The 25602-nt window shown below is 39.3% G+C and overlaps 2 protein-coding genes across 4 annotated transcripts; one reads left to right on the forward strand and one right to left on the reverse strand.

Moving 5' to 3' along the window:
* The first annotated feature begins 79 nt into the window (after positions 1–79).
* Positions 80–3651, forward strand: si:ch73-54f23.4 (zinc-binding protein A33). Its single transcript, XM_059339108.1, has 5 exons — positions 80–182; positions 401–496; positions 679–791; positions 2589–2704; positions 3098–3651. The coding sequence occupies exons 1-5, from the start codon at positions 117–119 to the stop codon at positions 3649–3651; spliced, it is 945 nt and encodes a 314-aa protein (XP_059195091.1). The 5' UTR covers positions 80–116.
* A 915-nt stretch (positions 3652–4566) lies between these two features.
* On the reverse strand, positions 4567–25602 carry si:dkeyp-77h1.4 (cadherin-related family member 5). 3 transcript variants are annotated; one of them, XM_059339260.1, is made up of 11 exons: positions 25329–25602; positions 18855–18920; positions 18028–18048; positions 17617–17886; positions 13926–14046; positions 13598–13773; positions 13188–13330; positions 11933–12080; positions 11040–11221; positions 10864–10944; positions 4567–10109 (listed from the first exon to the last, which is right to left on the reverse strand). In XM_059339260.1, exons 2-11 carry the CDS (start codon positions 18898–18900, stop codon positions 9396–9398), a joined length of 1902 nt encoding a protein of 633 aa, XP_059195243.1. In that variant the 5' UTR covers positions 18901–18920; positions 25329–25602; the 3' UTR covers positions 4567–9395. The 3 variants fall into 3 exon arrangements, with proteins under 3 accessions (XP_059195243.1, XP_059195242.1, XP_059195244.1); XM_059339259.1 differs by having other exon boundaries at positions 10852–10944; positions 25329–25596; XM_059339261.1 differs by lacking the exon at positions 4567–10109 and adding an exon at positions 10159–10763 and having other exon boundaries at positions 25329–25545.

Below are 25602 nucleotides of genomic sequence, written 5' to 3' on the forward strand. Positions count from 1 at the left end.
TGTGTCCTCCAATTTGTCCCTCCCTCTGATTCCGTCCATAACATTTATTGCACTTTCCTCAAGAGTCTTCTTGATTTATGTTTTGTCCGCTGTTTTCTACATTTGCAGAAACTGGAATGTACCAAAACCACTCCAAAGACACCAACAACAACTGCAACAAAAGCCTTCTCAGTGAACACAAGGTAAGCTCCCAGTTTTTATGGCTATCACCTGCTGCTGTATTTGGAACAGCTGACACGATTTACATTGTCACGTCTCTCATAATGTGACTGTATTTATTTTTAAAGTTCATATTCCACGGGCAAAGAAACAATATTAAATCAGTAACATTTCTGTTCCATGTGTATTTTTTCTCCAATTCTCTGTCTTGTGTGTGTATGTGTGTGTGTGTGTGTTACAGGCAAAGCTTATCCAGGCTATTAAAAGAATCAAGCACGAGGTAGATGAGTGCAGAGACGAAGAGAGAGAGACGTACAGAGAGTCATTGGAAGTAGAGGTACTGTTGCTGCATTATTAATCCTTATCTGTTTCAAAAACACACTCTTTTCAAACACATTAATTACAATTTAAATGTACATATTCATAACAATTATGTGGGAACCAGTTTCATTATCCATATCCAGTAAATTTACGGTCAGAATCCATAATTATCCTTTTTTTTCACTTCCCGTCTTTCAGAACAGTTTCGATGTCCTGGAACGAGAAATCCAATCAGAGTTTCAGAACCTCCATCGCTTCCTGGATGAGGAGGAGTGGAAGGACCTGGAGCGGCTGAAGAGGGAGAGAGAAAAGCAGCTGAAGCAGCTGAAGGAAAGAGAGAAGAAGATAGCACAGCAAGCAAGAGACCTGGAGAGAGCCATCGGGGTGCTCAACAGCAAACTGACCGAGGAGGACAGTCCCAAACTGCTCAAAGTGAGGAAGAAGAAATCTGAAGTTTAGCTTATTATTGGCTTGAATATGCTGTAACTATACAAAGCTGGGGTGCATGGATGGATTAATGAATGGGCCTACGGAGCACAGACCCAGGGGTCAAAAGGGTCAGGGGGCACCCCTAGCCTCCAGCTACAAAATATCACCTAAAAAGACATGAACCTATCAAGAAGAGACTAGAAATGACCACAACGAAACATTACTATAAAAACAGCTGTAAAGAGAGACAAATAGACGCATGACGGCTATGGAAAAGGGACAAAAATAACTACAAAGAAGCACAAAACCACAGATACAGTCATGGAAAAAAATATTAGACCATTTTTTTCTTCAATTTCCAATTCAGTTTAATGCCTGATACAACTAAAGGTACATTTGTTTGGACAAATATAATGATGAGAACAAAAATTGTTAAATAGTTTAATTTAAGAGCTGATATCTAGCCATTTTCCATGGTTTTCTTGATAATAACCAAAATCATTATCAAGAAAACCATGAAAAATGTCTAGATATCAGCTCTTAAATTAAACTCTTTAGCAATTTTTGTTCTCATCATTATATTTATCCAAACACATGTACCTTTAGTTGTACCAGGCATCAAAATGAACAAGATATGAGCGAAAACAAGGGTGGTCTAATAATGTTTCCATGACTGTAGATGTGTGACAACTACAGAGACACACAACAACAGCAACAAAAAGAGATACAACTATAAAGTGTGTCTCTGTGTCTTTCTACTGTGTAGGAGAGGTGGGGGGACCTCCTCTATGTCTGTGCCCAGGGGCCCTTTGTCTCATCATCCGCCCCTGGTGGGGTGCGGTAATAGCGGATGATGTAAATTTGGGCCAAGGGTGATCTAATGTGTGAGTAGAGACAGAGGGGGAGGTGGAGAATAGTTTGGACTCCCTCCATAAAACATTCTGGAAACTGATTTGCACAACAGCAGGGCCACACGTGGGTTAATCCAGGGTCACTGCAAGCATTCCCCTTGGCCTGGGGCAAAACTTTACTTACCTTAGTACTCGTGACTTGTCAAAATAACCGCCCCTTTGCGCCCGTCCTGTTTGGACTCCTTTGAACTGCGAAACAATGTGACTATGCAGGTTCACATCAAAGGAAGCTGAATCCGGAGCTGCAGTGCAACCCTGTTAGCCTCTTCATCTGCACTCATTCGATCAATTATAGACATTGATTGGCTAAACAGTTGACTTTCCTGGTTTTGAAAGTCAAAATCAATTTCTCATTTAAAAGTGAAAGGAAGAAAGGAAGAAAGGAAGGCGGCGCATTACTCAGCAAATAGGAATGGGCCATGTAAGGCAGTCTGTCACAGCTTGCATTTGGAGAGCAAATAAAGACTGTTTATGGGGATAAAAATGTGATGTTTAAAAAGTGCCATACACTGTTGTTTCAGCCAAATGTCCTACATTTTTTCTCCCTTTGCAGGAAATTAAAGATCTCATAAAAAGGCAGGTTTTTCAATATATATTTTTCTCAACATCTCATTCATATTGTGTGTGTGTGTGTGTTTGCACGCTTAACATTTCCTCTCATTTCTGTTCATCAATCCATCTCCATAACCCTCACTGTGATGTGTCTACCAGGTCAATATTCTAACATTCATCATTCAGTCCTCCCCTTTTCCAATTTGGTCCGTGCAGGTCTCAGGTCAGCTTTGTCCCTCCAGCGGAGGTGGACACTGAGGTGCGCTGCGGCCAGTTTGTGGGGCCAATACAGTACCGGATATGGAAGCACATGAAAAGCTGCCTCTACCCAAGTATGTTCATATAAGTCATGAGAGAAATTATTAGACCACCCTTTTTCTACTTGTTTTCTTTTTCATTTTAATGCCAGGTAGAACTAAAGATACATTTGTTTGGACAAATATAATGATAACAACAAATATAGCTCATAACAGTTTAATTTAAGAGCTGGTAGCCATTTTCGAAGTTTTTTCTTGATAATGATTTTGGTTATTGTCAAGAAAACCATGGAAAATGTCTAGATTTGGCCAAAAATTTTTTACCTTTAGTTGTACCAGGCATAAAAATGAGAAAGAAATTTAAGAAAACAAGGTTGGTCTAAAAATTTTTTTCCATGACTGTATAAGTAATTTGCTACAAAACATGTAAAAACAACAAAACCCTAATGAATCTCTATTTGCCTACAGATATTACATCAATGACCTTTGACCCTGAGACAGCCCACCCTAATCTGTCCCTGTCCAAGTCTTGCACCTCAGTATGGTTTGATGAGGATAAAGACACGTCAGGTTGCCAGGCCAACCCACGGCGCTTCCATTATTATTACAGCGTGATGGGCCGTCAGAGCTTCACCACAGGCCGACACTACTGGGAGGTGGAGTTGGGAAGTAAGACAGCGTGGAGGCTGGGCGTGGCGCGGGAAGACGTCCCGAGAGGGGAGATGGCTGCTACTGGCACATCCAATGGCTTCTGGACCCTGGCCCTGAAGGACGGATCTATCTTCGCCTGCACCGACCCGAAGCCCACCAAGGTCAACGTATCTGTCCGTCTTGTCCGCTTGGGCGTGTTCTTAGACTGTGAAAAGGAGGAGGTGGCTTTCTATAATGCTGTTACCATGGCGCCAATCTACACTTTCACTATGGAAGCAGTTGACGTTCCTCTGTTCCCCTTTTATAATCCATGTGACTCGGATGATGGGAATAACACCGCAGCACTTAAGATCTTTAAGCCTTCACTATGATGGCACAAATTGCTAATTTTATATTAGTAGTTTTAATCTAACATTTAGAGCTGAGCCATTAGAAAATTTATTGACAACTATTTTAATGGTTGGTAGAAGAAATCATTTAAAATAAATAAAAATTCAAGCAAAAACGGAAAACATTTGTTTTTGATGTTTTTTGTCTTGTCTAAAATATTTTTTAAAGATCCAAATATTATATAAATATTTTTCAATATATATATTTTCAGGTTTGGAACTATCACGTGGTCCAAAAGAAAAGCCATTTGAGGACATCACCTTAGAATGGACATTTTTTTAAACTATTTTCTGACATTTTATAGACAAATTGATTAATTGGGAAAACATAGATTTAATTTCATTTAAAATATTTAGTTAGTTGCAGCTTGAATTATATAATGTGCTCACAACTTTCTTGGAAAAGTGTCACAAATAAAAACTCCACATTCAATTATTTAAAATATAAATATATTTTTGTGTCTTTTACGGTGATTACTTTAGAGTTTAAGGAAAATAAAATGCATGAAATATGATGCTTCAATTGAATCTAGATGTGATTATTCATAATAGGAAAACAAAGAAAAGGAGAAGGTTGTAATCTGCAGTCGGCCTGGAGCTTCAGGGTCTGTAGCAGGTGTTAACAGCATTATGATGTTACCTTTGGCCGGTTTATAAATATCTTCGTTGTGCCTGCTTAGCTGTGATGTGCCCTGGCGAGGTTATGGGAGCTGGAATGAGTGGCATGTGGCGGCCTGAGGGGTGAGAAAGTGGCGCATGACATTCTGAAAAAAATGATGGCTGACATTGAGTGAGACGGCTCGCTGAGATGGAACAGACAGCTCAGAGACAGAACTGTCCTTCTGCAAGTTTGTTGCTCAGAGAAACTGAAAAACAAAGACAACAGGACAGCAAATGTCATAATCGCTTGTTTATTCTTAGTATTCCTTTAGACATGAAATAAAGAAAAAAATATCTTCTTTACAAAACATCTGTGTGAAGTGTTGTGCAAAAGGGAGTACAGAAAGAAGATGTGGGATGTCACACCACACCCAGGCCAGAACAGCAGAAGTAAACAGAGAAGATCAGGGCAGAGACGACTCACATAGTGCAAGAAGTGTCAGTGGTGTTAAAAGTAGTGGTTTCTATTCGTGGGTTATCAGAGGTGGGTACGACACCAGAATCCCTCTGGCACCAGTTCGATGTAATAACTCCAACCCCACTAGACTGAGCCTTCTTTGAGATGCTGGTAACATGTAAACCAAAGGCTTGTCCTGCCCACCACTCACTGTCTGCCTCTCTCACATCCCTTCTCACTCTGGCTGGAGTGGCTTGGTATTACAATCACTGACAATATACAGAAGTGGTGGTGCACAGAAATGCTGTCTCTAATCAATTGCTTCCCACAAGATAACCCAGGGTTACCCACACAAAGCTCCATCATTCATCTGCTGCATTCATCAATCCACTCACAGTCTCCTAACTGTGCCACAGGCTTGATTAATGAAATGGAAAACACCCTTAAAGGCACACTTCACCATTAAAAAGACCATTTGTGTATCAGTTACTCACCCTGTTGAATTCCTGGAGAAAATGTTTTTTCTCACATGGCTCCATGTTGAATGGAGAATTCTCAAATAGGGTTAATCCTTATTAAATTGAATAAAATGGAGCAAAACTACATCAAAATATCTGTTTACAAACTCTCTGACAACTTGTGCAATATAATCCAAGTCTCATTTTTCCATTTGTTTTCTCAGTACTTCCCAAATATATTATTTTTCACTGAATTCATACTATTTAAAACACTTCCGCTATCACTGTCTCTCACACTGACTCACACAGACTTTGACTATACTGCAAGAACTGTGTGAGTTTGGAAACTGTTGTTTTGATATCGTTTTTTCCATTCACCATGGAGGCACATGAGAAAAATATGGTTTTCTTCAGGAATTCAAGGTAACACTGGATGAGCAATTTGCCATGGACAGGTTTGTATGGTTTCTTATAAACACCTATACAATGTAGTTTGTATGATATCCCATGAAATAATGGTTGCAGGTTGAAATATGTAATTGTCACTGTTTTAAAGACATTGGTAACGTTATTGGTAACACAGAACTACTTGGTTAGGTTTAGGCGCCACAAGTACTTGGTTAAGTTTAGTTTAATCAGGTTTAGGCGTTTCCAACATGACATAAACACCGGCCTCCTGGGTCAAAGTCCTGGGTTTGTGCCCTCCTACATTACCTTAATGTGTCCATGGTCTGCATGCTACATAAACAGACACAATATCGAGGGACAGCTACAAAATTCAGTGCATTACTTTTCATAGGAATAACTGAGAACCCTTTCTTAGATCAGCCTGGTAATTGATATTCAGATGGTGGTTTTAGCGGTGAAGTCTTCCTTCAATAACAAATAGAGCACTCTCAGCACTCCTTATGCTACTCAGAATCATCTGGAAAACCTGAAGGTCAGACTTTCATCATTTTCATACAATATGTCACATACCTCTTACACATTAGCATATCATAGGTCAGTCACTTTGTTCAGTCAGGTGTGCAAACAGCTTTCATGAATACCTATTAAGAAAAAGGTGCCATTAGGAGTGCCGGCAAATGACAGAATACAGGCCAACTATCCGGTATACGTTTTAGGCACTAAACAAAGACAAAGAGTCACTCAAATATCTCAAAGTTACAATATCTTTTACAATATGTTGTGGCTTTAAACACATTCACACTCATGACTTTAACACAGCACTTGTTTTCTTCACGTTGCAAGACGATTTAAGCAGGCACATGAATACCTTACTCACAACAGACGGAGAAGCACACGTAAAGTACAGTTGTGTCGTCCTGTACAAACTGCCTATGCATAGATTCAGCACGCATAAACACTCGGTCATAAATCATTCACACACTTGTACATACTGTATGTGCGTCATAGGCATACACACCTAAACACAGAAACCTCAGACGCACAATGACGGCAACATTAAAACATCACTCCTCTGGTCACACACACAGACACAACTTTAGGACAATAAAAGCCTGTTTTTCATGTCGTGGGCATGCTGCAGTCAATGCTTTAAGTGACGTAGGTTAAACATTTTAATACAACATGTAAATACTGTGAGAGACGCTGTATGCCGTGAGCATCGTCAGGTTGAAACAGCAGAAAATTGACCTAAAAAGATCTAATATAGTCTTGATGGATTTTTACAATATTTGGTTCTTAAATTAGTTCAAGATGTTAGTGAATATTAGTGAATATAGTATATAGTACTGTATGTGTATATATTTTATATTCTGGATTTAAGGTTGGTGAGAAATTTAAATTAGTTTTCTTCTTTATTATTCAGTATAATACAACGACCATTCTATACACGAGAAACATTCAGCCTTAAGGGGGTTAAACCGGCGTACACATGCAATATTTACAAGGCTGGAATGTGTGTGTCTGTGTGTAAATGTGTGTGTGTGTGAGTGTGTGTGTGAAGACAATTGTTTGTAATGCCAAAATGGGTCTGTGATTCCTTTTCAGATCCAAGCTAGAAATTAGGCATATCCAGTGTTTTACATGTTTTACATTAGAACGCCTTTGTCCATGTGTAATACATATTTTACTGTTTGTCCATTTAACATAAATGCCCTTTATTTAATTTTTTTGTTTGTTTTAGTTATTTGTTATATTCATGGATCTTCGTATCAAATCTGACATCTAAACCTAGCTTTGTACCATATCGTATTGTTCGATAGTAATTTATTTGTAAGAAAAAACTATTGAGTCACAAAAGCTACCAAGAAAGGCCAGTTGGTCATCGATGGATTTACATCTTACAGTGTTCCTTCGTTTCATTGATCGTTTTATTTCATTTTCATGGCTGTGGTTTTGTGCTTCTCTTAAAAATGCTTTGTGTAGATTTCAGCGCACTAAACTCGGACTGTCATTGGATTCCTAGTGGTCAGTTAAAACATGAGGTAGAGACATGCATCTTAACACTAAAATGTAACTGCACACCTCCTCAGTACCATACAAGAGTTTCAGCTATGATTCATTTGTGTTGACTGAACATCCACATACTGTAGATGGTGTTGTGGCACTGGTGAAGGCCTCATGGGATTATTTTGGCGCCATTAAAATTACTATCTCGAAGATTTATCTGGTTTTGTTCTCTGTGGCACCACCTATGGCCATAAGTGTAACTAAAGGTATGTTTTTGGATCTCACTTTCACTTTCACTAGTTTTTACACAAGTTTAAATTGTTTGTTTGTTTGGCCATTGTGACCATTTCCTTCCAGAGACTGTAAAAACAGTATGCCAGGATTCTCAGTAGTGTCTCCACAGACACTCATTTGGCGATAGATAGTGACTTAACAGATGTTTATTTAAATGGAAAATCTTCAAGATTGTTACTTCAAAGCTGCCTTGAATAAATGTTTAAGCTTTGGGCAATTTCAGAGGGCCAAAGACACAAAAACTACTCACTGTCAATGTCAACACAAACAAACACTTTAGAGGAAGTTTAAATAAAAGATAAATAACAAAATCATGATTCTAATCTCAGTCAAAGGCTTTGTACTAAAGTAGTTCAAAATGCTGCCCAGCAAAGAAGGGGAGAAAGGATGAAGGAAAGAAGGGGAGAAAGGATGAAGGAAAGAAGGGGAGGATCATCTAAATAATGATGGACAAAAGAAACATGTTCAACTATTTGAACTCACCAGATGCTTTCATTCAGTGTTTCACCTCTGGAAAGCCCAACGTACAGCAGGAACATGGTGGTCCCATTAAGTGGCTGGAGTTGCTGCTGGCATGAGCTGGCTATTAAACTGTAGGAATAATGGGATTTTTATAGAGCCATGGGGAAATCCAGATCAAAGGCAGTAAAGTGGTTGATCCAGACTTGAGGGATCAGTCTGCAAAACACATTTTAATCATCTGAGACATCCACTGGGAGTCTGAATCTCAATCTCAGACACTATAAATAGTAAGGGTTAGTATTATTAGTGTGTTCTTGAGTGGGCAAAGTTAAGAAAACTAATCTTTTTTTCCTTATGTGATCATGTATTGTAGATGTTTCTGAAGCCAGATGACTGGCACAAGCAAATAACATCCATACTTCAGCTATGTACAGTGTGTGATTATAAGGGCTTTACTCTCCCTTTTGATGATGTCCAATTAAAAGAGTCATCGCTACTCAGTTTTGTAGGTCTGAGATGACATTGGCTGGAAATTTCATGCATTTTGTTTGTTTAATCCACATGCTGATAAAGGAACAAGCATTTTAGATAGGAGGTGATTGGTAGTTAAGGCCAAATAACAAATTCTAGTATATTCTTGTTTTAATGAAATGTTGTAAACCTTTCTGGCTACCTCATTATATTAAAAAATACCTTATGTGGATAATACCTAATGTTTTATTTGTAAACTCTGCAAAGAAATTAATTTGCAGTTCAAGTTACCAAAAAACTGCAAAGTGTATACAATTAAAAGCCGCATCAGTCAACAAGCTGCATTTGTTATGTGTGAAGATTTTCTGAATCAGAAAGTCTCAAAGGTTATGTGTTAGTTTTAGAGACAATTATCAAAGTGTGTTCAGTTATTAGACATGTCAAACCGAAGTCCTCGCCCCAGTTTCAGTGGTTTCTTCATTATTTGGTAGGGGGTGTTCGATTGTCTACGGTGGTGGTAGATGGAGAAGATCTGTGGGGCTTCCCTTGGGGTTTTGCAGGAGAAGTTTTCAGGTGGTGGTGGTTGAATCCTCAGCCACGGCGCTATCTTTGCTGGCCTCTAGCGCGGCAGATTTCAGCTCCACTTCAGGGGTTTTAGCGGGAGCAGCTTTGGGAGCTCCGATAACATCGGCGTGATCTGGGCTTGATTTTGAATCCGGGCCTGGCTCGGGTGTACCGTTGGTAATGGGTTCTGGTGTGGTTGGTTTGGGGGTTTCAGGTGTTGGAGTCAGGGCGCTCTTAGATTCAGGTGTTGGAGTGGGGGCTTTAGGAGCAGCTGGTTTTGGCTCCGGGCTCGGGGTAGGTGCAGGCTTTGGATCAGCTGGACTCAGACCAGCCTTGGGGCTCGAGGCTGGGCTGAGCTTAGCATCTGCTGGTTTGGGCACGTCCAACTTTACTTCTACTGGTTGATCAGGGGTTTTCTTGGTCTCGGGTGCTGGGGAAGTTTTAGTTTCAGCGACTGGACTGGACTTAATTTCCAGTGCTGGTGGAGCGCTTGGCTTGGACTCAGACTCAGCAGCAGCAGCAGCAGAAGCAGCAGCAGCAGTAGAAGGTGGACTTGCTTTGGGTTCAGAGGCAACAGAGATGCTAACAGCTACAGAGTCGAGGTTTTGATCAGCGGCATCAGTGTCAGTGTCCAGCGGGAGGGCGGTGTTAAAGCCAACGCCAGAGTCACTGGTCTCCAGGTTACCCACACCAACCTCTTTAGAGGAAACCTCCAGACCCTGAGTTCAAACAGACAACAAGGTAAGGCAAGTTTATTTGTAAAGGGCCTCTTCAACTAGACAACTCAAAATGCTTTATAGAAGACATAAAACATGTTAAGACAAGATAGAACAGACACACAAGGCAATATAAAGGAAACAGGATTTAAATACAGTGAAATTAATGGAAGGTAATAGGATAAAATTGAATAAAACAGGAGAATAAATGTCATAGCTCAGCTTCAGTGCAGTGCAAGATACCAATAAATATTCCCAAATTAAATTGAATAAGAGGCAGTGGCGAACAGAAACATTTTAAGCCCTGATTTAAAGGAACTGAGATTTGGAGCACATCTCAGGCCTTCTGGGTAATGGTTGTTTAATTTCTGTGGTGCATGAAAAGTGAACACTTTTCACAATTATAGTTTTGACTATAATAATAAGCAGACCAATCCCAGAAGTCCTGAGAGGTCTGGACGGTTCATAACATGGCAGCAGATCAAAAATATATATTTTGTCCCTAAACAATTCAGTGCTTTATAAACCAATAGTAATATTATACAAATCAAGTATTTGTCACACAGGAAACCACTGCAAAGATCTGAGACCTGGACTGATGCGATCCACTTTGTTGTGAGGACTCTAGCAGCAGCGTTCTGAATAAGCTGCAGCTGTCTGAACGCAGAAAACAGTATACAAATGGAGACATTATTAAAATCTCTTAAAAACTCGCTTTTTAAGGGAGATTATAATATATTCTTACTTTGATGTCTACCTCAGTGCTCTGAGATTTCTCTGTATTGTCTGCCTGGGAATGCTTGGACTCCTCACTGAGTTTGGTGATGTTCTTCACCACCTGTGAAGAACCACACAGACAAACAATAGTCATTCATTGTATCAGGATAAACATCACCACCATGACATCGTAAGGTGCATATTTGTCCCTCCGACCTCTCTGAAGGCCTCTCCTTCATCCTCTTTGCCAGCATTCTGGGCGATCTTCTCCAGGGCAGCAGCCCTCTTGGCCCTCTTCTTCACTTTGATCAGGCAGGACAGCAGACAAACCAGCAGAAGGAAGACCAGCAGGCCCACCAGGGCGATGATGGCCACATACAGTGACTCCAGCTTGTAGGCTGCATGGAGGCATGGTGGGAAAGAGGAGAGAACGACAGGAGTGGGAGAGTAAATAATTCAACTGACCTTTCATTGACGTGTTGAAATTCCAGTGCATGAATACAGGAAACAAAAAAAAGGGATTATTCTTTCTTTTATGACCACATAACAAATATTATGCTCACCCTTTAATATTAGAGCCCTAACAATGTTTATTTAGCTATTCATTTTATTTTCATTTAATCTTTATTTTACATTTACATTTAGTCATTTAGCAGACGCTTTTATCCAAAACGACTTACAGTAAAAGGGAAACAACAAGGTATAGTGCAATAACAGCCATTAGTACAGCAATAAGTGCTAGTGACAATTCTTAAAGGAGTAGAATTGTTGTGTGGTGCTTTTCTCAGTTTTCATTTCAAGAATTGCTTGACAATGCAATGCACTGTATGTTAAATGCATAATAATGTGTAATATGCTTTAATCAAAGATAATTTGTTAAAGAAAGCAGCCATATGAGTACCTTCAAAGAGTAATATTGGCGTAAAATCCACATAGAAAAGATCTATTTTCATTCCAGCTCAAACATTCGCTATATCAGCCTGTAGTGTGGGAAATTATTTCTTTTATAACATCAGTATCCGTCTCAAAGATCAGCTGGGCTCTATTGTCGCAGCTACCACAACAATATAACCACTAACACTCCTCCTCAGCCCCGTCCCCATTCTTACGTTCTAGTTTCACGTGGGTGCTGGACACAGTGAACCCCAGTATGTCAGTGACTTTGTACTGGCCAACATCTGCTTCATTGATCTGACTCAGAATAACCCACGGACCCTCCAGAGAGATACGGTCCTCAAGATCCAGTCCCGTTTCGTCCTAGACAGACAGAAATGTACACACTTAAAAACTTCAACTAAAAAAAACTGATCAGCAAAGATACAGATACCAGAGGGTGCGGGGTGACTGAAAAAAAAGAGTGAGCTGACCATCTAAATCTCTAACTTCACTAGCAAGATTACTAAGCGTTTGGGAAAAAGTGTAATAAATAACTGAGAACCAGCCATAACAGTTTATAAAAGACTTAACCTTTAAAGTTAATTTAACAACACAAACTGAAAAAAGGTGGGTCATACTAAATTAAAGGTTCCTAAGCAGCACTTTCCAGACATAAAATAGGTCCGACTTTCAGCATAACACTATTATTTAACAGTCCATTAAAAGAGAATTTTAATATTAATATTTGGTCAAACATTGACAAATGGTGCTAATAAAGAATATAGAGTATAATAGTTATGGTTATATGGCACCAATATCTCATGTCATGATTCATTTAGTTATCAGTTAGCATAAACAATGAATATCTCATCAAATATAATGGTTTTTGCAATGTGAAATTATGCCTGTGGTGTTTCTTCCTAAAGGTTAATGTCATATTTCATAAAAGTGCATTCATTTTTCATGATTTCAGTCTTTGTGGTCTTTGTCTGAGATGAGGTTGCCCACAGCAACAAAACACTGCAGGAAACCCTGGTCTAAGTTCTGTAGCCGAATATGAAACCTATTATTAACTGGATATATATAGATATATATATAAATTATTAGACCACCCTTGTTTTTTTCAGTTTCTTGTTAATTTTAATGCCTGGTACGACTAAAGGTACATTTGTTTGTAAAAAAAAAATATAATGATAACAACAAAAATAGCTCATAAGAGATCTAGCCATTTTCTGTGGTTTTCTTGACAATGATTTTGGTTATTATCAAGAAAACCATGGAAAATGCCTAGATACCAGCTCTAAAATTAAACTCTTATGAGCTAAGATTTGTTGTTTTCATTATATGTGTCCAAACAAATGTACCTTTAGTTGTACCAGGCATTAGAAATTAAAGAAAAAATGGTCTAATATTTTTTCCATGACTGTATATAATTGTAAATCACAACAGTGGGGAGGGGGCTAAAAAGAAATAAGAGGCTCCAGTTACAGTTTTAAACACTCCCTTGTCCAGCAGCAGATAGTTTTTGTCGCCATTCTCCGGGGTGTAGTACAGCTGGACCAAGGAACTGTTGAGTATCAGGTTGATCTTCAGTTTTTTACCAGATGACAAGATCACAAAATTCTGGTGCTCTGCGACAGAGAGACAGAGGAGACAGGAGGACGTACAATAAATACATCACAGCTCTGTTTACAGGACCACGGATCATCTAAAATGCATTAGCCTGCTAGAGCCCATTAGTGTTTGGGTCTTTAAAAAGCCATTACGGCAAACAAGAGGAGCGTAATAACTAGAAAGGAAACAACAACAACATCCTGATGGAAGGTGCCGGACGTTTAAAACAGGTCAAGCATGGGAGAAGAAAAAGGCACGTGATCCGTCTCCATTTGTGTTCTCACCTTTGACGTTGAGACAATTTTTTCTTTGGATGACACCTTCACCATCACGGACAGTGTAGCTGCCTTCGTCTGCGCCCGTGACAGCACTGAGGATGACTTGGCGCTCGCTGACATGGATTCGACCCTGGTAGCCTTCTCTGGACATCCCTGAGCTGGTGTACAGCACCAGAGCAGGTCTGCAGGAGGAGAAAGTCACAGAGGATGAATTTTCCTTGACCTTTCTCAGTAAGTCAGAGACACGCTGTCACAGTGTATGCACATCACGGTAGCAAAATGTCATTATACATTCTGTTGTGTTCAAATATCAGTGAAATGTTGCTGACTCTACCTGGCTGTCTGGTTGGCCTCCACAGTGCTGGGCTTGTACTCCAGGGTGATGGGAGGAGTCACCCTAAGCAGCTGAATATGGTAATTGTCTCCATATTTAACAATGTCCTCAACGGTGCAATCTGGACGGTAAAAGAAGGATGATAAATAGTTTATTCTTGAGTTAAATAAAGCAACATGTTTATTTACAGAGGACAGGAACCTGCCTGATGTTTAAGGTGTGACATGACAGGCAAAAAACATCTTTTTTTTTGTTAATGTAAATTTTGAGTCTGCTTCCATAACATGTCGTCTATCAGACAAGTGCAAAGAAAACACTCAAATTACACATTAAGGTGTTTATTTCACTATACTTACTACACTTTGTTTGCATTTGTTGATTTCTCCAAAGTTCACCAGACGATAGTATTAACTTATGCCTAATTTGTATATTTAAGCATAACATTTTAGACAAACTTGTAACACAAAATCTCCTTAATGTAAGTAATGAACCGAGGAAACTTCATGGTGATATCTATTGGTTAATATCTTTACCCCCATTCACCTGTAGATCTCAATAATAAGGATTGTCTGATTGACTGGGGCAAGTAAAATGCCACATCAGGCCAGTAAATCTAGCAACTTGCTTGCCCGATTATGCAAGTGGTAAAAAATAATTAAACATGTGGGTTGTTTTTTTTTTTACAGGGCTGAAGATGGAGGTAGCTAAGCAATGACCCGTCTCTTTTCCTTCTCATTTCTTTAGAAAGTTGCATATGCACAACATCAATCAGCAACTCGTGAGACAAAGTTTAAAAGCTTAAGTTCAAGCGAACATTTCAACTGTCCTGCGAATAAGGAATTACTTGGCGAAACTCCTACTACATATTGCACACATGTAGGCCTGTAATGATAATTACTATATCGACTTATCGTTTGATATATAAAAATGGGCAAGCTAGTTTTTTTCTGGACTCAATATGTTGTCATTTACATGCATGACTTTTTGTGCTTTATTGTGTTGTGTTTAAAGTAATGCTGCAAATGTTTGACAGGCATTATGAATTGGGGATAAAACCCTATATTTCCCAAGCAGCCATTCCAGCTGTTTATATGTTATTTTAATAATAAAATAATATAATACATAATGTTTATTTTTTGTTTACAGAGCCTGAAAGTCTATTTTATTTGTTTTGGATATTTATCTATATCTGGGATATTTTAATATTTATTTTCCACATTTCAATTCCAATGTTTAATTTAAAAAAAATTTTTAAAAATGAATTGCTGTTGAAAAGGATGTACTTATTATGCTCTAATATCGTTATAAAACTAAAACAATACAACGATACTATCGTTTATCGTGACAGTTTCTGGGAAAATATATCGTCCTAAAAAATGTGTTATCGTGACAGGCCTACACACATGACAATTAACTTTACAGTCTTTGTTGTTATTTGATAAACACTAATAAATGAAACAAACTCTACAGGGCTGATACAAATTTCCTTTGCTCAAGTAGATTTCTGACCCACAAGCTACAAAAACATTCATATTGAACCCTGACCTAGTGTCTCCCCTTAAAGAGACAGTTCACTACAAAAGCAAAAATACATATTGTTGCTTGTCGTGCAATTGCAATCTAGAATGTGATGCGAGTTGCCAAGTGTTGGAGATACCAGCTGCAGAGATGTCTGCCTTCTCTCAAATCTAATGGGACTGTAAGGCCCTTCGCTTGTAATGATCAAAGCAGGGAGAGGAGTGCCATAGAAGTCCATTTTATTTGACAGCATGCAGACATATCTCTCTGTAGCCAATATCTCCAACATTTGGTAACTTAAACCAAAACAATCTGGATAAATAAGAGCCAGATAAATTGCACTACAGGTAAGAGAAAAAAAATATTTTTGAGTTTGCGGTGGACTGTCCCTTTAAGTAGAAAGGAGTGAATGGAAATGGAGTTGAAGTGAGAGAAAGGACAGATAGGGGTGAAGGAGTGAGGAAGAGAGAGGAAGAGGGAACGGCTTGGCAGATGTGGCAAAAAGGGGGACAGATTGCAGGCAAAAGAGCACTGATCCACAAATATCAGGGCAGCTGAAATGAAAGGGTAGAGATACAAACCAAACAGAAGGAAAGGCAGCGAAGACAAGATAAAGACAGGAAAACAGCAGGAAGGGAAGAAGCGAGGAGTGGGTTGGTGGTTAAAGAGCTGCATAATTACTGCCTGGCAGCTACGGCACGCTCACACACACACACACACACACACACACACACACACACACACACACCTCTTCCTCATTTTACGCCCTCCATATGGCACATCTTCCACATATTGCTACGCTACAGTCGCCTTTATCCATGCTGGGTTTGAGCCCACTGCCTCCTTCTCTCATGTTTGTGTATGTGTGTGAGTGTTTGTGTGTGTGTCTAATCTCATCAGAGTCAAAGTCAAGAGTCAACACTGCTGCAACTTGTAACACTCTGAGGACAAACAGGATGCGTAACTGAGAGGTTTATTTGGCTGCTGACTGCATGATTAAAGCAGGATCAATGACAGCGCCTACACTACCGTGACTCTGACCCCAGATCAGATATAAGAGGCTTAGTCTTCATCCTGTGGTTGTGGTTCAGATGTCATCCAATGGTGGAGGAAGTATTCACATACTTTACTTTAGGTAAAATACCACAATGTGAAAACACTCCATTAGAAGTGACAGTCCAGTATTTAAGTGTTATCAGCAAAATGTACATTAAAGCAGCCACAGGGATTGTTTATGAAATAATCTCAATTTAACCCTCCTGTTATGTTCGTTTCTCAGGAACAGCAATAATGTCCATGGATCAATTTGACCCGGCGTATGTTTAATTATACAGAAACGGAAATAAAAAAACCTAAAAAAATCATTGTTTATATTTCATTAATAACTTTGTTACTAAGCATCTCAATCAATATTTCATGCAATGGTGTTCGTTACCTCTCACAGATCATGGTTCAATGAGGATAATTCACTCTTTTTTTAAACAAAATGCATGTTAAAACTTTTTTTTATGTACATTGGAAAGACTTACATATAAAATCCAATGGTTTTATATGACAGTGATTTTTCTTAAATTTTATTTTACATGTATTTTATTTTTTTTATGAATAAATACTTTTAACTATTATATTTTTAAAGATTGGTCAATTTGACCCGCAACATAACAGAAGGGTTAATATTGATTTGTTTTTTATGACCTTCTTTATAAGTGTTGATTTGTAACATGTTGAATTAGTACCACAGGAACTTTTTATGAATTTTATGAATTTCAGTCTACCATCACATTTTTAATTAAGTGTTTCTAAATCAAATAACAGGTCGGACTGGTCTGCTCTGTGTTCCCAGAGTCAGAACTAAGACTTTTCTGTTTACCACTGTCTTTCAGCTATACTGCACTGTAACTTCTATTCCTTTGATATTTGATTTTTTTTCCCCAAAAAAATCTTAAATATTTTATCTGCTTGTTTATCAGTCTTGAAATATTATATTTGAATGTCATTTTAAATAGGTCTCTTTCTAATGCTTTTAATGTTTTGTGTAAAGTACTTTGAATTGCCCTGTTGTTGAAAAGGTGCTATACAAATAAACTTGCCTTGCCTTCTGCCTGTAAGAGTGTTGCATGTCAGTTGTGGTTACACTTCATTACTATTCCTCATGTATCAAACACTCCAGTACCTCTGACCACCAGCGTGATATTCCTGTTGTTCTTTTCGTTCTCTGGATCTTTGATGAAGTACGTGCCCTCGTCTTCCTCGGCCACATTGTCTATAACGAGGTGACTGAGGCCCTTGTTAAGTTTGGCCCGACTGCCAATCACCTTGCCGCTTTGCCACAGGGTCACAACAGGGGACCGTTGAGCAGACCCCCGAAACTTGATCTCTATCAGGGGTGAGGTCAGCTCGATGTGGAAATCCTCCTTATTTAACAACGTCTTGAACTCGTCGGCTGGATGACATGATGGACAGGGAACAGAGGAAATGTTTGCACAACACACAAGAGAGCACAACAAGTTCATCATTTATATTTGATGAGTGATACAATAAGAATATCATATTATATATGAAGCACTGGTACACCAAGTCTTACCTTTCACAGTGTCAGAAAGAGCTGTTAAGAAAGAAGAAAGAAAATACAAATGAAGAGTGATATCAGTACTGCTATGACACTCTTTATCATCAATTAAACAGCAATACAGTGCCTGAGCCTTTTTCTTCTTTATTGAAATAAATCAGTGCTGGTTTGGTTTCCTATTTGTAGCATTTTTTCCAACATATTCTTCTGAATTACATCACATACAGTCATGGAAAAAACTATTAGACCATTGTTTTCTTCAATTTCTTGTCCATTTCAATGCCTGGTACAACTAAAGGTACATTTGTTTGGACAAATATAATGATAACAACAAAAATAGTTCATAAGAGTTTAATTAAAGAGCTGATGTCTAGCCATTTTCCATGGTTTTCTTGATAAAAACTAAAATCATTATCAAGAAAACCATAGAAAATGGCTGGATATCAGTTCTTAAATTAAACTCTTTTAAGCTATTTTTGTTGTTATCATTATATTTGTACAAACAAATATACCTTAGTTGTACCAGGCATTAAAATGAACAAGAAAGCAAGGAGAAAAGGGTGGTCTAATATTTTTTCCATGACTGCATAGTCAAGTCTAGTCTTGATTTTTGGGGGTGAACTGTCCCTTTAAATGATGTCATAGCAGTGTTTCCTGTATCGTGATGACTGCCAAAAGATCAAACTTAATGAACATGCAAGTAAATATTAAAATGTCTCATTGTAACATAGGAGACACCATAAGGCATCTCATGATTATACATTATACATTAGTGGAAAAGACACAATTTCCTTTTGTCCAGATCTGCTAGATGGAAAAGCACCCCACATTTCTCAACATACCTGTGGTGAGCAGAAAGCTGAATGCGATCACACTGACTGACACCATCCTGGCGAATTGTTTTGTGCCTGGAAATAAAGACAGAAGATGTATGTGTTCATAGAAAGTCAAGATTTTGTTTTTCAGCTTTCTGTTTCCTGTGTTGTTCCTCTGCTGTACCCTCCCCTTGACCTACATATTTGTAGGGGCATATGTTGTAGGAGATGCCTCCAGTTTTCTCGCTTCTGCTGCAGGGCAATCAAGCTCTCCTACTGTATCTGCTCCACTCATTCAAAGCCAGATTGTTTTCACATCGTTCGGTAACACTCCTGGCTCCTTCTCAGTGAATTTCTCCCAGTGATGTTTCGTGTGTTTCTTAGCTGCCTGCTCCTCTTTTTTTGTTTTTCTTCTATGCTAATATCTACAGAGCCCCAGAGATGACATGGTAAAAAAAATAATTAAATTGTGGCCACGAAATAGCTATAACATGCGCACGAATTAGTATTTCGTGGCCACGAAATACTAATTCGTGGCCAGGTTTTTCCGTAAATATCTACTCTTCTCCCTGTTCCAGTTTCCTGCCCTGGTGTCTGCAGCCCCAGAGATTGTCTCCCTGCTCTCCTCCTGCTTTTTGCTTCATGGGAAAACTACATTTGAGTTTGTTTTTGTGCCTTTCGAAAAAATAAACAATTGGACTGACTGTCAGACTCCTGTTCTGTTAATGGGTCCGCTCAACATAACCTTCACAAAATGCAGTGGTGGAAAAAGTATTCAGATCCCTTACTTAAGTAAAAGTACTAATACCACACTGTGAAATTACTCCACTACAAGTAAAAGTCCTGCACTCAAAACTTACTTAAGTAAAAGTACAAAAGTATCAGCATCAAAATGTACTTAAAGTATCAAAAGTAAAAGTACTCGTCATGCAGAATGGACCGACTCACATTGTTTTTTCATTTGTATCAATGCATTTATTTAAGTGATTTAATTTTGTAAAAAATAGGGCCCATTTTAGCTACTTGATGTAATGTTATGAGGTTTAGGTTATGTTACATCTCGACCTGAAAGGTAACTAAAGCTATATATATCATTAGTTTATTTGTATTGATGCATCTATGTAAGCTGCATTTTCATTTTGTAAAGATAGGGCTCATTTAACTGAATATACTGTTATGAAGTTTAATTTTAAAAAATCACTTAAAATGTATCGATTTTATGTTGAACCTCCACCTGTAAAACCCTCACGCACCACTGCACTTTGTATGCTCGTGTTGGATGGTTTGCCCTGTCCACCCGCAGACTCCATCATTGGCATATCCTTATTTATAAAACCATCCAACAACCTCGGTGTTCTTCCTACATACCTGCAGAAGTATGTAATTCAGAAAAGCACAGGAAAGTATCAGTTCCGAGTTCTGAGGACTTGTTTTTACTGACTGTGCCTAGAGTCCGTACTGACCTGGGGAAAAGGGCATTTAGTTATGCTGCTCCTTTTTCATGGAACCAGCTGCAAAATGACTCAAAATGTAGTGGAGTAGAAGTATAAAGTTGCACAAAATGGAAATACTCAAGTAAAGTACAAGTACCTCAAAATTGTACTTAAGTACAGTACTTGAGTAAAAGTACTTAGATACATTCTTAGTTACACTCTCGTGCTCTGAATCAGTAGAGGGGGGTTATCAAGGATGGGCAGGTTTACAGGTATTGCTTGCCCCTACTGCTTATAAAACTGGTGCATGACATCATCCCTGGATGACATCACCCTACGATGACTGAAGCATCCACTGAGGAACACACACTGAACTACACTCATGTAGAAGCTGAAAGTGTGCTTCTTAGTTTGATTTTGTGACTTTGCATTCTTCAGCAGCAGGCAGTCGCTTTTAATTTGAAGGGGCTGTTTGTATACTAGAAATTAAGAGATTTAGCTGCTGTGACTATTGCTGTTAGTTTTAATACTGTACTACAACTGCAATAACAACCTTCTGGCTCAAATCCTACATTAGATTGCCCACAAAATGTAATCAATTGTTCCTTGGCCCAAGGTTTATCTGTGCACCAAATAAAATGGGAATCTGTTCATTGGTTATGCAGATTTCCTGCTGACATGTAAGCACAAACACTTCCAATAGAGGTAGAAAAAAGGATTTATATCTTTATTTTACTGTTAAGATTCACTAAAGAATAGCACATTACTCTGAGGTGCTGCCTCATCCAGTGATGTCACTAGCAGTAATGCAAGGTGTAAAATGTTTCTCACAGTCTAAAAATCTTGCTACAAAGATCCAAGACTCTTTTGCAACAAAAAACCCTTTAAGTCAAATGAAACAATTTCCACATCATTTTTTCCAGGTTTCATAGAAGAATTGTGATTAATTGCAGCACTGAGGGGGATATTGATGATGTGAAACGCTCTCCTCTGTGCTGAGACATCAGAGACAACACATCAAGGGGTTGGAGCAAAAGAAACTTTCCTGTGGTTTTTATTTTAAAAGCCCAGGAGGGGAGCAGGAGGAAACACCTGCAGTGCTCACAGTCAGACAGTGCAGCAGCATGCAGTCAAGGTTATCTATATGCCACAAAAGTATGTACAGCCTAATAATAATTGTATGCATATGCTTCATTAATTATACAAAACAGTTTAAACTTGCATACCTTTAAGGTCAGCATTGTCTTTCTTTCTTTCTTTCTTTCTTTCTTTCTTTCTTTCTTTCTTTCTTTCTTTCTTTCTTTCTTTGTGTGGATTGGGAAAGCCATTAGGCTATTGAATCCCACTAAAGATCTAAAAAGAGAAAAGGGAGGAGGAGACTATCTGCAGAGAATCTTGTAGTTTCTGTAAATTCAATTTATCTGTCACTGCCACAAGGTTATTATTGGACTTCAGACATAAAAAACAGCCTAAAATACAATGACACCATCATTATAATTTAATAGCATACATAAACTCAATTTAAAACCAGGGTCATGAGTAGATTTATGTGTCAAAGTCAGAGCTGTTTAAAGGCCATACCAACAGGCATTTATGTCTTAAAGAGGCTGCTCCTTTTTAAGTGTATGTGCATGTTTACCAGGGCCACCTGGCTTTGGATCACTGTCAAGGATTGTCTATTGATTATCTGCCTGATTTTAAACACAGAATAATTCATGAATCTCGAGATAATTCAAATCTTGGGAGTCTAAGTAATGACCAAAAATGTCCAGAATAAGAAGTGCCGCCGAGCAAACACATTTCCTACACAACATTATGGTGGTTTTGGGGAAGAAGCTTTCTATCTATTTAGTTAGTTAGTTAGTTAGTTAGTTAGTTAGTTAGTTAGTTAGTTCTCCAGTATGTGCTATTCAAAGTGGATTAAGAAGTCCTTTAGGCTTTCGAATAACACTAAAAATCTTAATTGAAGTAGAATCATGATTAATGGCAGCATGGAGGGGATTATGATGATGTGAAGTGTCCTCTGCTACACTGAGGCAACACATCAAGAGAGTTTGTGCAAAAGAGATTTTGCTGCGGTTTCCATTTGCAAAGCCCAGGAGGGGACTGGGAGGGAACACCTGCAGTGCTCACAGTCACACTTTGCAGCAGCTAATAAACATGCAGTAAAGATTAAAGTGTCTCATTGTAACATAGGCAATACATGAGACACCACCAGGCATCTCATTCCTGCTGGAAATGAAGACGCGTAAAGCCATCTTCATACTGTATGTGCCTATGTGTGCACTTTCTCTATATCTGCCACCTGTCTGACTTTACATATCTGAAAATATTTTTTAAGAGCAACAGCAGAGAGGCCATTTCCTCTTATTGTTTAATTGAAATAATTAACATTTCACAGCGTACTGATCTGACAATCAATGTTGCTGTTTCACAGAATGCCTCATACGGCCCTCTGCACTGTATCTGTGTGCAACACTCCAGGCACAAAGCCCAAAAGCCCACTGATTTGTTGTATTTGATACAAAATATGGCACAAAGCTGCGTCACACAGAACACTGTCTCTTGGCAAACAATCCTCCAGTGTCCTTTGCCACAGTCATCTGTATAACTCAAATTACACTGTAATTTTATTACTGCAGTCCCCACCCCTGTTTCGGGAAATGTTTTGCTTTCTTTTCTGTGTTTGACACTCATTTGAGGTCGCTGCATCCTGTACTGACTTCCAAATAAAAAACTGACTGTTGACCCCTGTAGCAATTAGCATTTAATTAAGAGAGCAATCTGAGATGTAGTTTGGCTCTGCAGAAAGAGAAAAGTGAACCGTGTCCATCTGTTTGTCACAGCAGTATGCCTCGTGGAGTCACCGCAGCCAATCTGGTGTTCCTGCACAAGATCTGTGAAGCAAAAAATCTAAACTCTTCTCCTTCATTTCAGTGGGATTTTGAGCATTCGAGGCCAAGACCAGCACTACGAGAGTCGCCTCACTGAGCACAAACATGCAAGCACATGAAAACACATGCAATAAGTTATATTATAAGCTTATTCACACAATGCCCTCTGGGCTGTAAACCATGGACACGGACGAATCTGCCATCTGCTATCCTTCCCTTACTCTCACTCCCTTCACTTTGCTTCTCTCGGTTAGTTGTATTCTCCACTTTTTCGCCTCTCTTTTCTTCCATTTTCTCACTTCTGTCACCATTCTCACATCTCAAAGTGTTACTTTCTGCCACCATCACGACCCTGTTTGAGCCTCCCTGTCCTCTTCTGCTGCTTTCCTTAACTTTCTGTGCCTCTGTTTGACAGCTCTGTATCATCTCTTGCTTTCCTTCCACCACATTTTGTTTTCTCAGTGTGACTCCTCTCAACCCTGACGATCTCGGGGCATCTCTCTCATTTCCCTTTTTCTCTCTGGATCTCTCTCTCTCTTTTATCATGTCTCTTTCATCCTCTCCTCCTCCTTATCTTATATAATCCAAGCCAGTGCATCCCACTCTGAAATCAAAGCCTGTGCCTGTGTTCCTTCTAACTCCAAACTCCCTACTTACTGGAAGGACAGGCAGGGCTTTGTCCACGAGGTTTAAAGAGGCGGAAAGGCCTTCAATGACTGCAGATGTGGGGACCCTACAAAGCCATCTCTGTGTCTTTACCCTTCATCATTTCTCTTTCATTTTCACTTTACTCTGTCTTTGCACAAGTGATGAGGAGAAATGGCTCTACGTAGGGGCCCTCTCATGATGATGCTGTGAGCTCAAACACACATTTACAGGCACACAGATGCACAAACTGCACCCTCCTCTCACAGAGCTACACATTTATAAATCATGAGGCATCAAAAAGAGAAAAAAACTGCTGCACCAAGAGACATGTGAAAATGGCTGAATGTTTACTTCAGCTGCACCACTTTCAAACAAATATAGGGGTTTCCCTGGGCTGAAATGAGATTCATTTAAAATTCAAAAACTTTTTCCACTCCGATTACCCCAAATGTCCAAACTGCTCTGCATCACTCCAACCAATATCACGTTTCAGATCAGCACAGCAGAAAGAGACGATGCAGGAAAATGAGGCTCAAACAACCAGAAAATCTTGTCTAGACAGAATCACAACATATAATAAGTTTAACTTGAGAGGAAGCCTGTAGCAGCTGACAACCTATTTCCCCCCAAAGCTGGCTGCAGTGAACTAAAGGATAAGACAGGTTTCCACCATATTGCTTGCACCTGTCAGATTCATTACAATCACTGGACGTGAGGGAGGAGCAGGGAGAGGGGTGGCGGAGCAGTATTGACAAATACATAAGGACAAGAGCACGGAAGATGTGGAATTTGTTCATGGTGAAAAAGATGAGATTATTATACAGCCATTGCTCTCATGTGTTTAGGCCTTCATGCAGCTCTGGTCACAGTCTGTGAGCAGCCCACTGCAGGCAGAGGCAACACAGCCAGAGAGCCTTCAGGCTGCAGGAGCATCCTCTCAGATAATGGATGCTATTAAGCTTTTAAGTGGTAACTTTAACATATGACTTTCTTATATGAAGAGAGCCTTAGGAGAGTTAGATTAGACTATTAAGTATAATAGACATTTTGCTAGGATAATAAAATGGCAGTAATAATATTTTTTTCATATTTTCATTTACCGGCTTAGACTTAACCTTCATGTCCTATTGTAGGATGTTTAAACATAAGGCAATAAGACACATAGACATCATGTTACATCCTACAAAATAAATGTGCATCATACTGGATCCCACCCGGAGCCTGAGAATTCAAGGGAATTTAGCATAAAATATCCAGTGATGGAGAAGCCGGCTCCATCCCGGGACCGTTCAGTCAGTACACAGGATCAACATATATTCACACGTTTCCTCATTGGCAGTATAATGTGCCAAACCTAAACCTGACAGCTTTAAGTCCGATCAGTCACCTCCGGGCCGGGATAGCCGATAAGCGCATCAACCAAAAAACTGCAGAATTTAACCCGTCATGCACCAGTCACATTTAGCACACACAACCGCACATGCATGTTATAGGAGAAGAAAATCGCCGCTCAGCAGCTCACCTACCTTTAATTGGCCGCTCGGAGCTGCGGTGCAGTCAGCTGGAGATGTCGGGATGCTTTCAGAGGTGAAAATCTGTGTGGACGTTGCCTGTTTTCTCCCTCGTAGTCTCCCTCCCTTCCAACCTCGCCCCCCTCAAGAGCAGCACTTCACGACTCGGGCTCAACATTTGGAAGGTGTTCAGAATATGTCGGGCTCTGCTCACTCTCGGAGCCACTCGACTCGTGTCGGGAAACACCGGCCACCCTTCGCCCCCTGAAAGACACCTATCTGACAGTGA

The sequence above is a fragment of the Centropristis striata genome, chromosome 8 (assembly GCF_030273125.1).
Source record: "Centropristis striata isolate RG_2023a ecotype Rhode Island chromosome 8, C.striata_1.0, whole genome shotgun sequence".
Lineage (NCBI taxonomy): Eukaryota > Metazoa > Chordata > Actinopteri > Perciformes > Serranidae > Centropristis > Centropristis striata.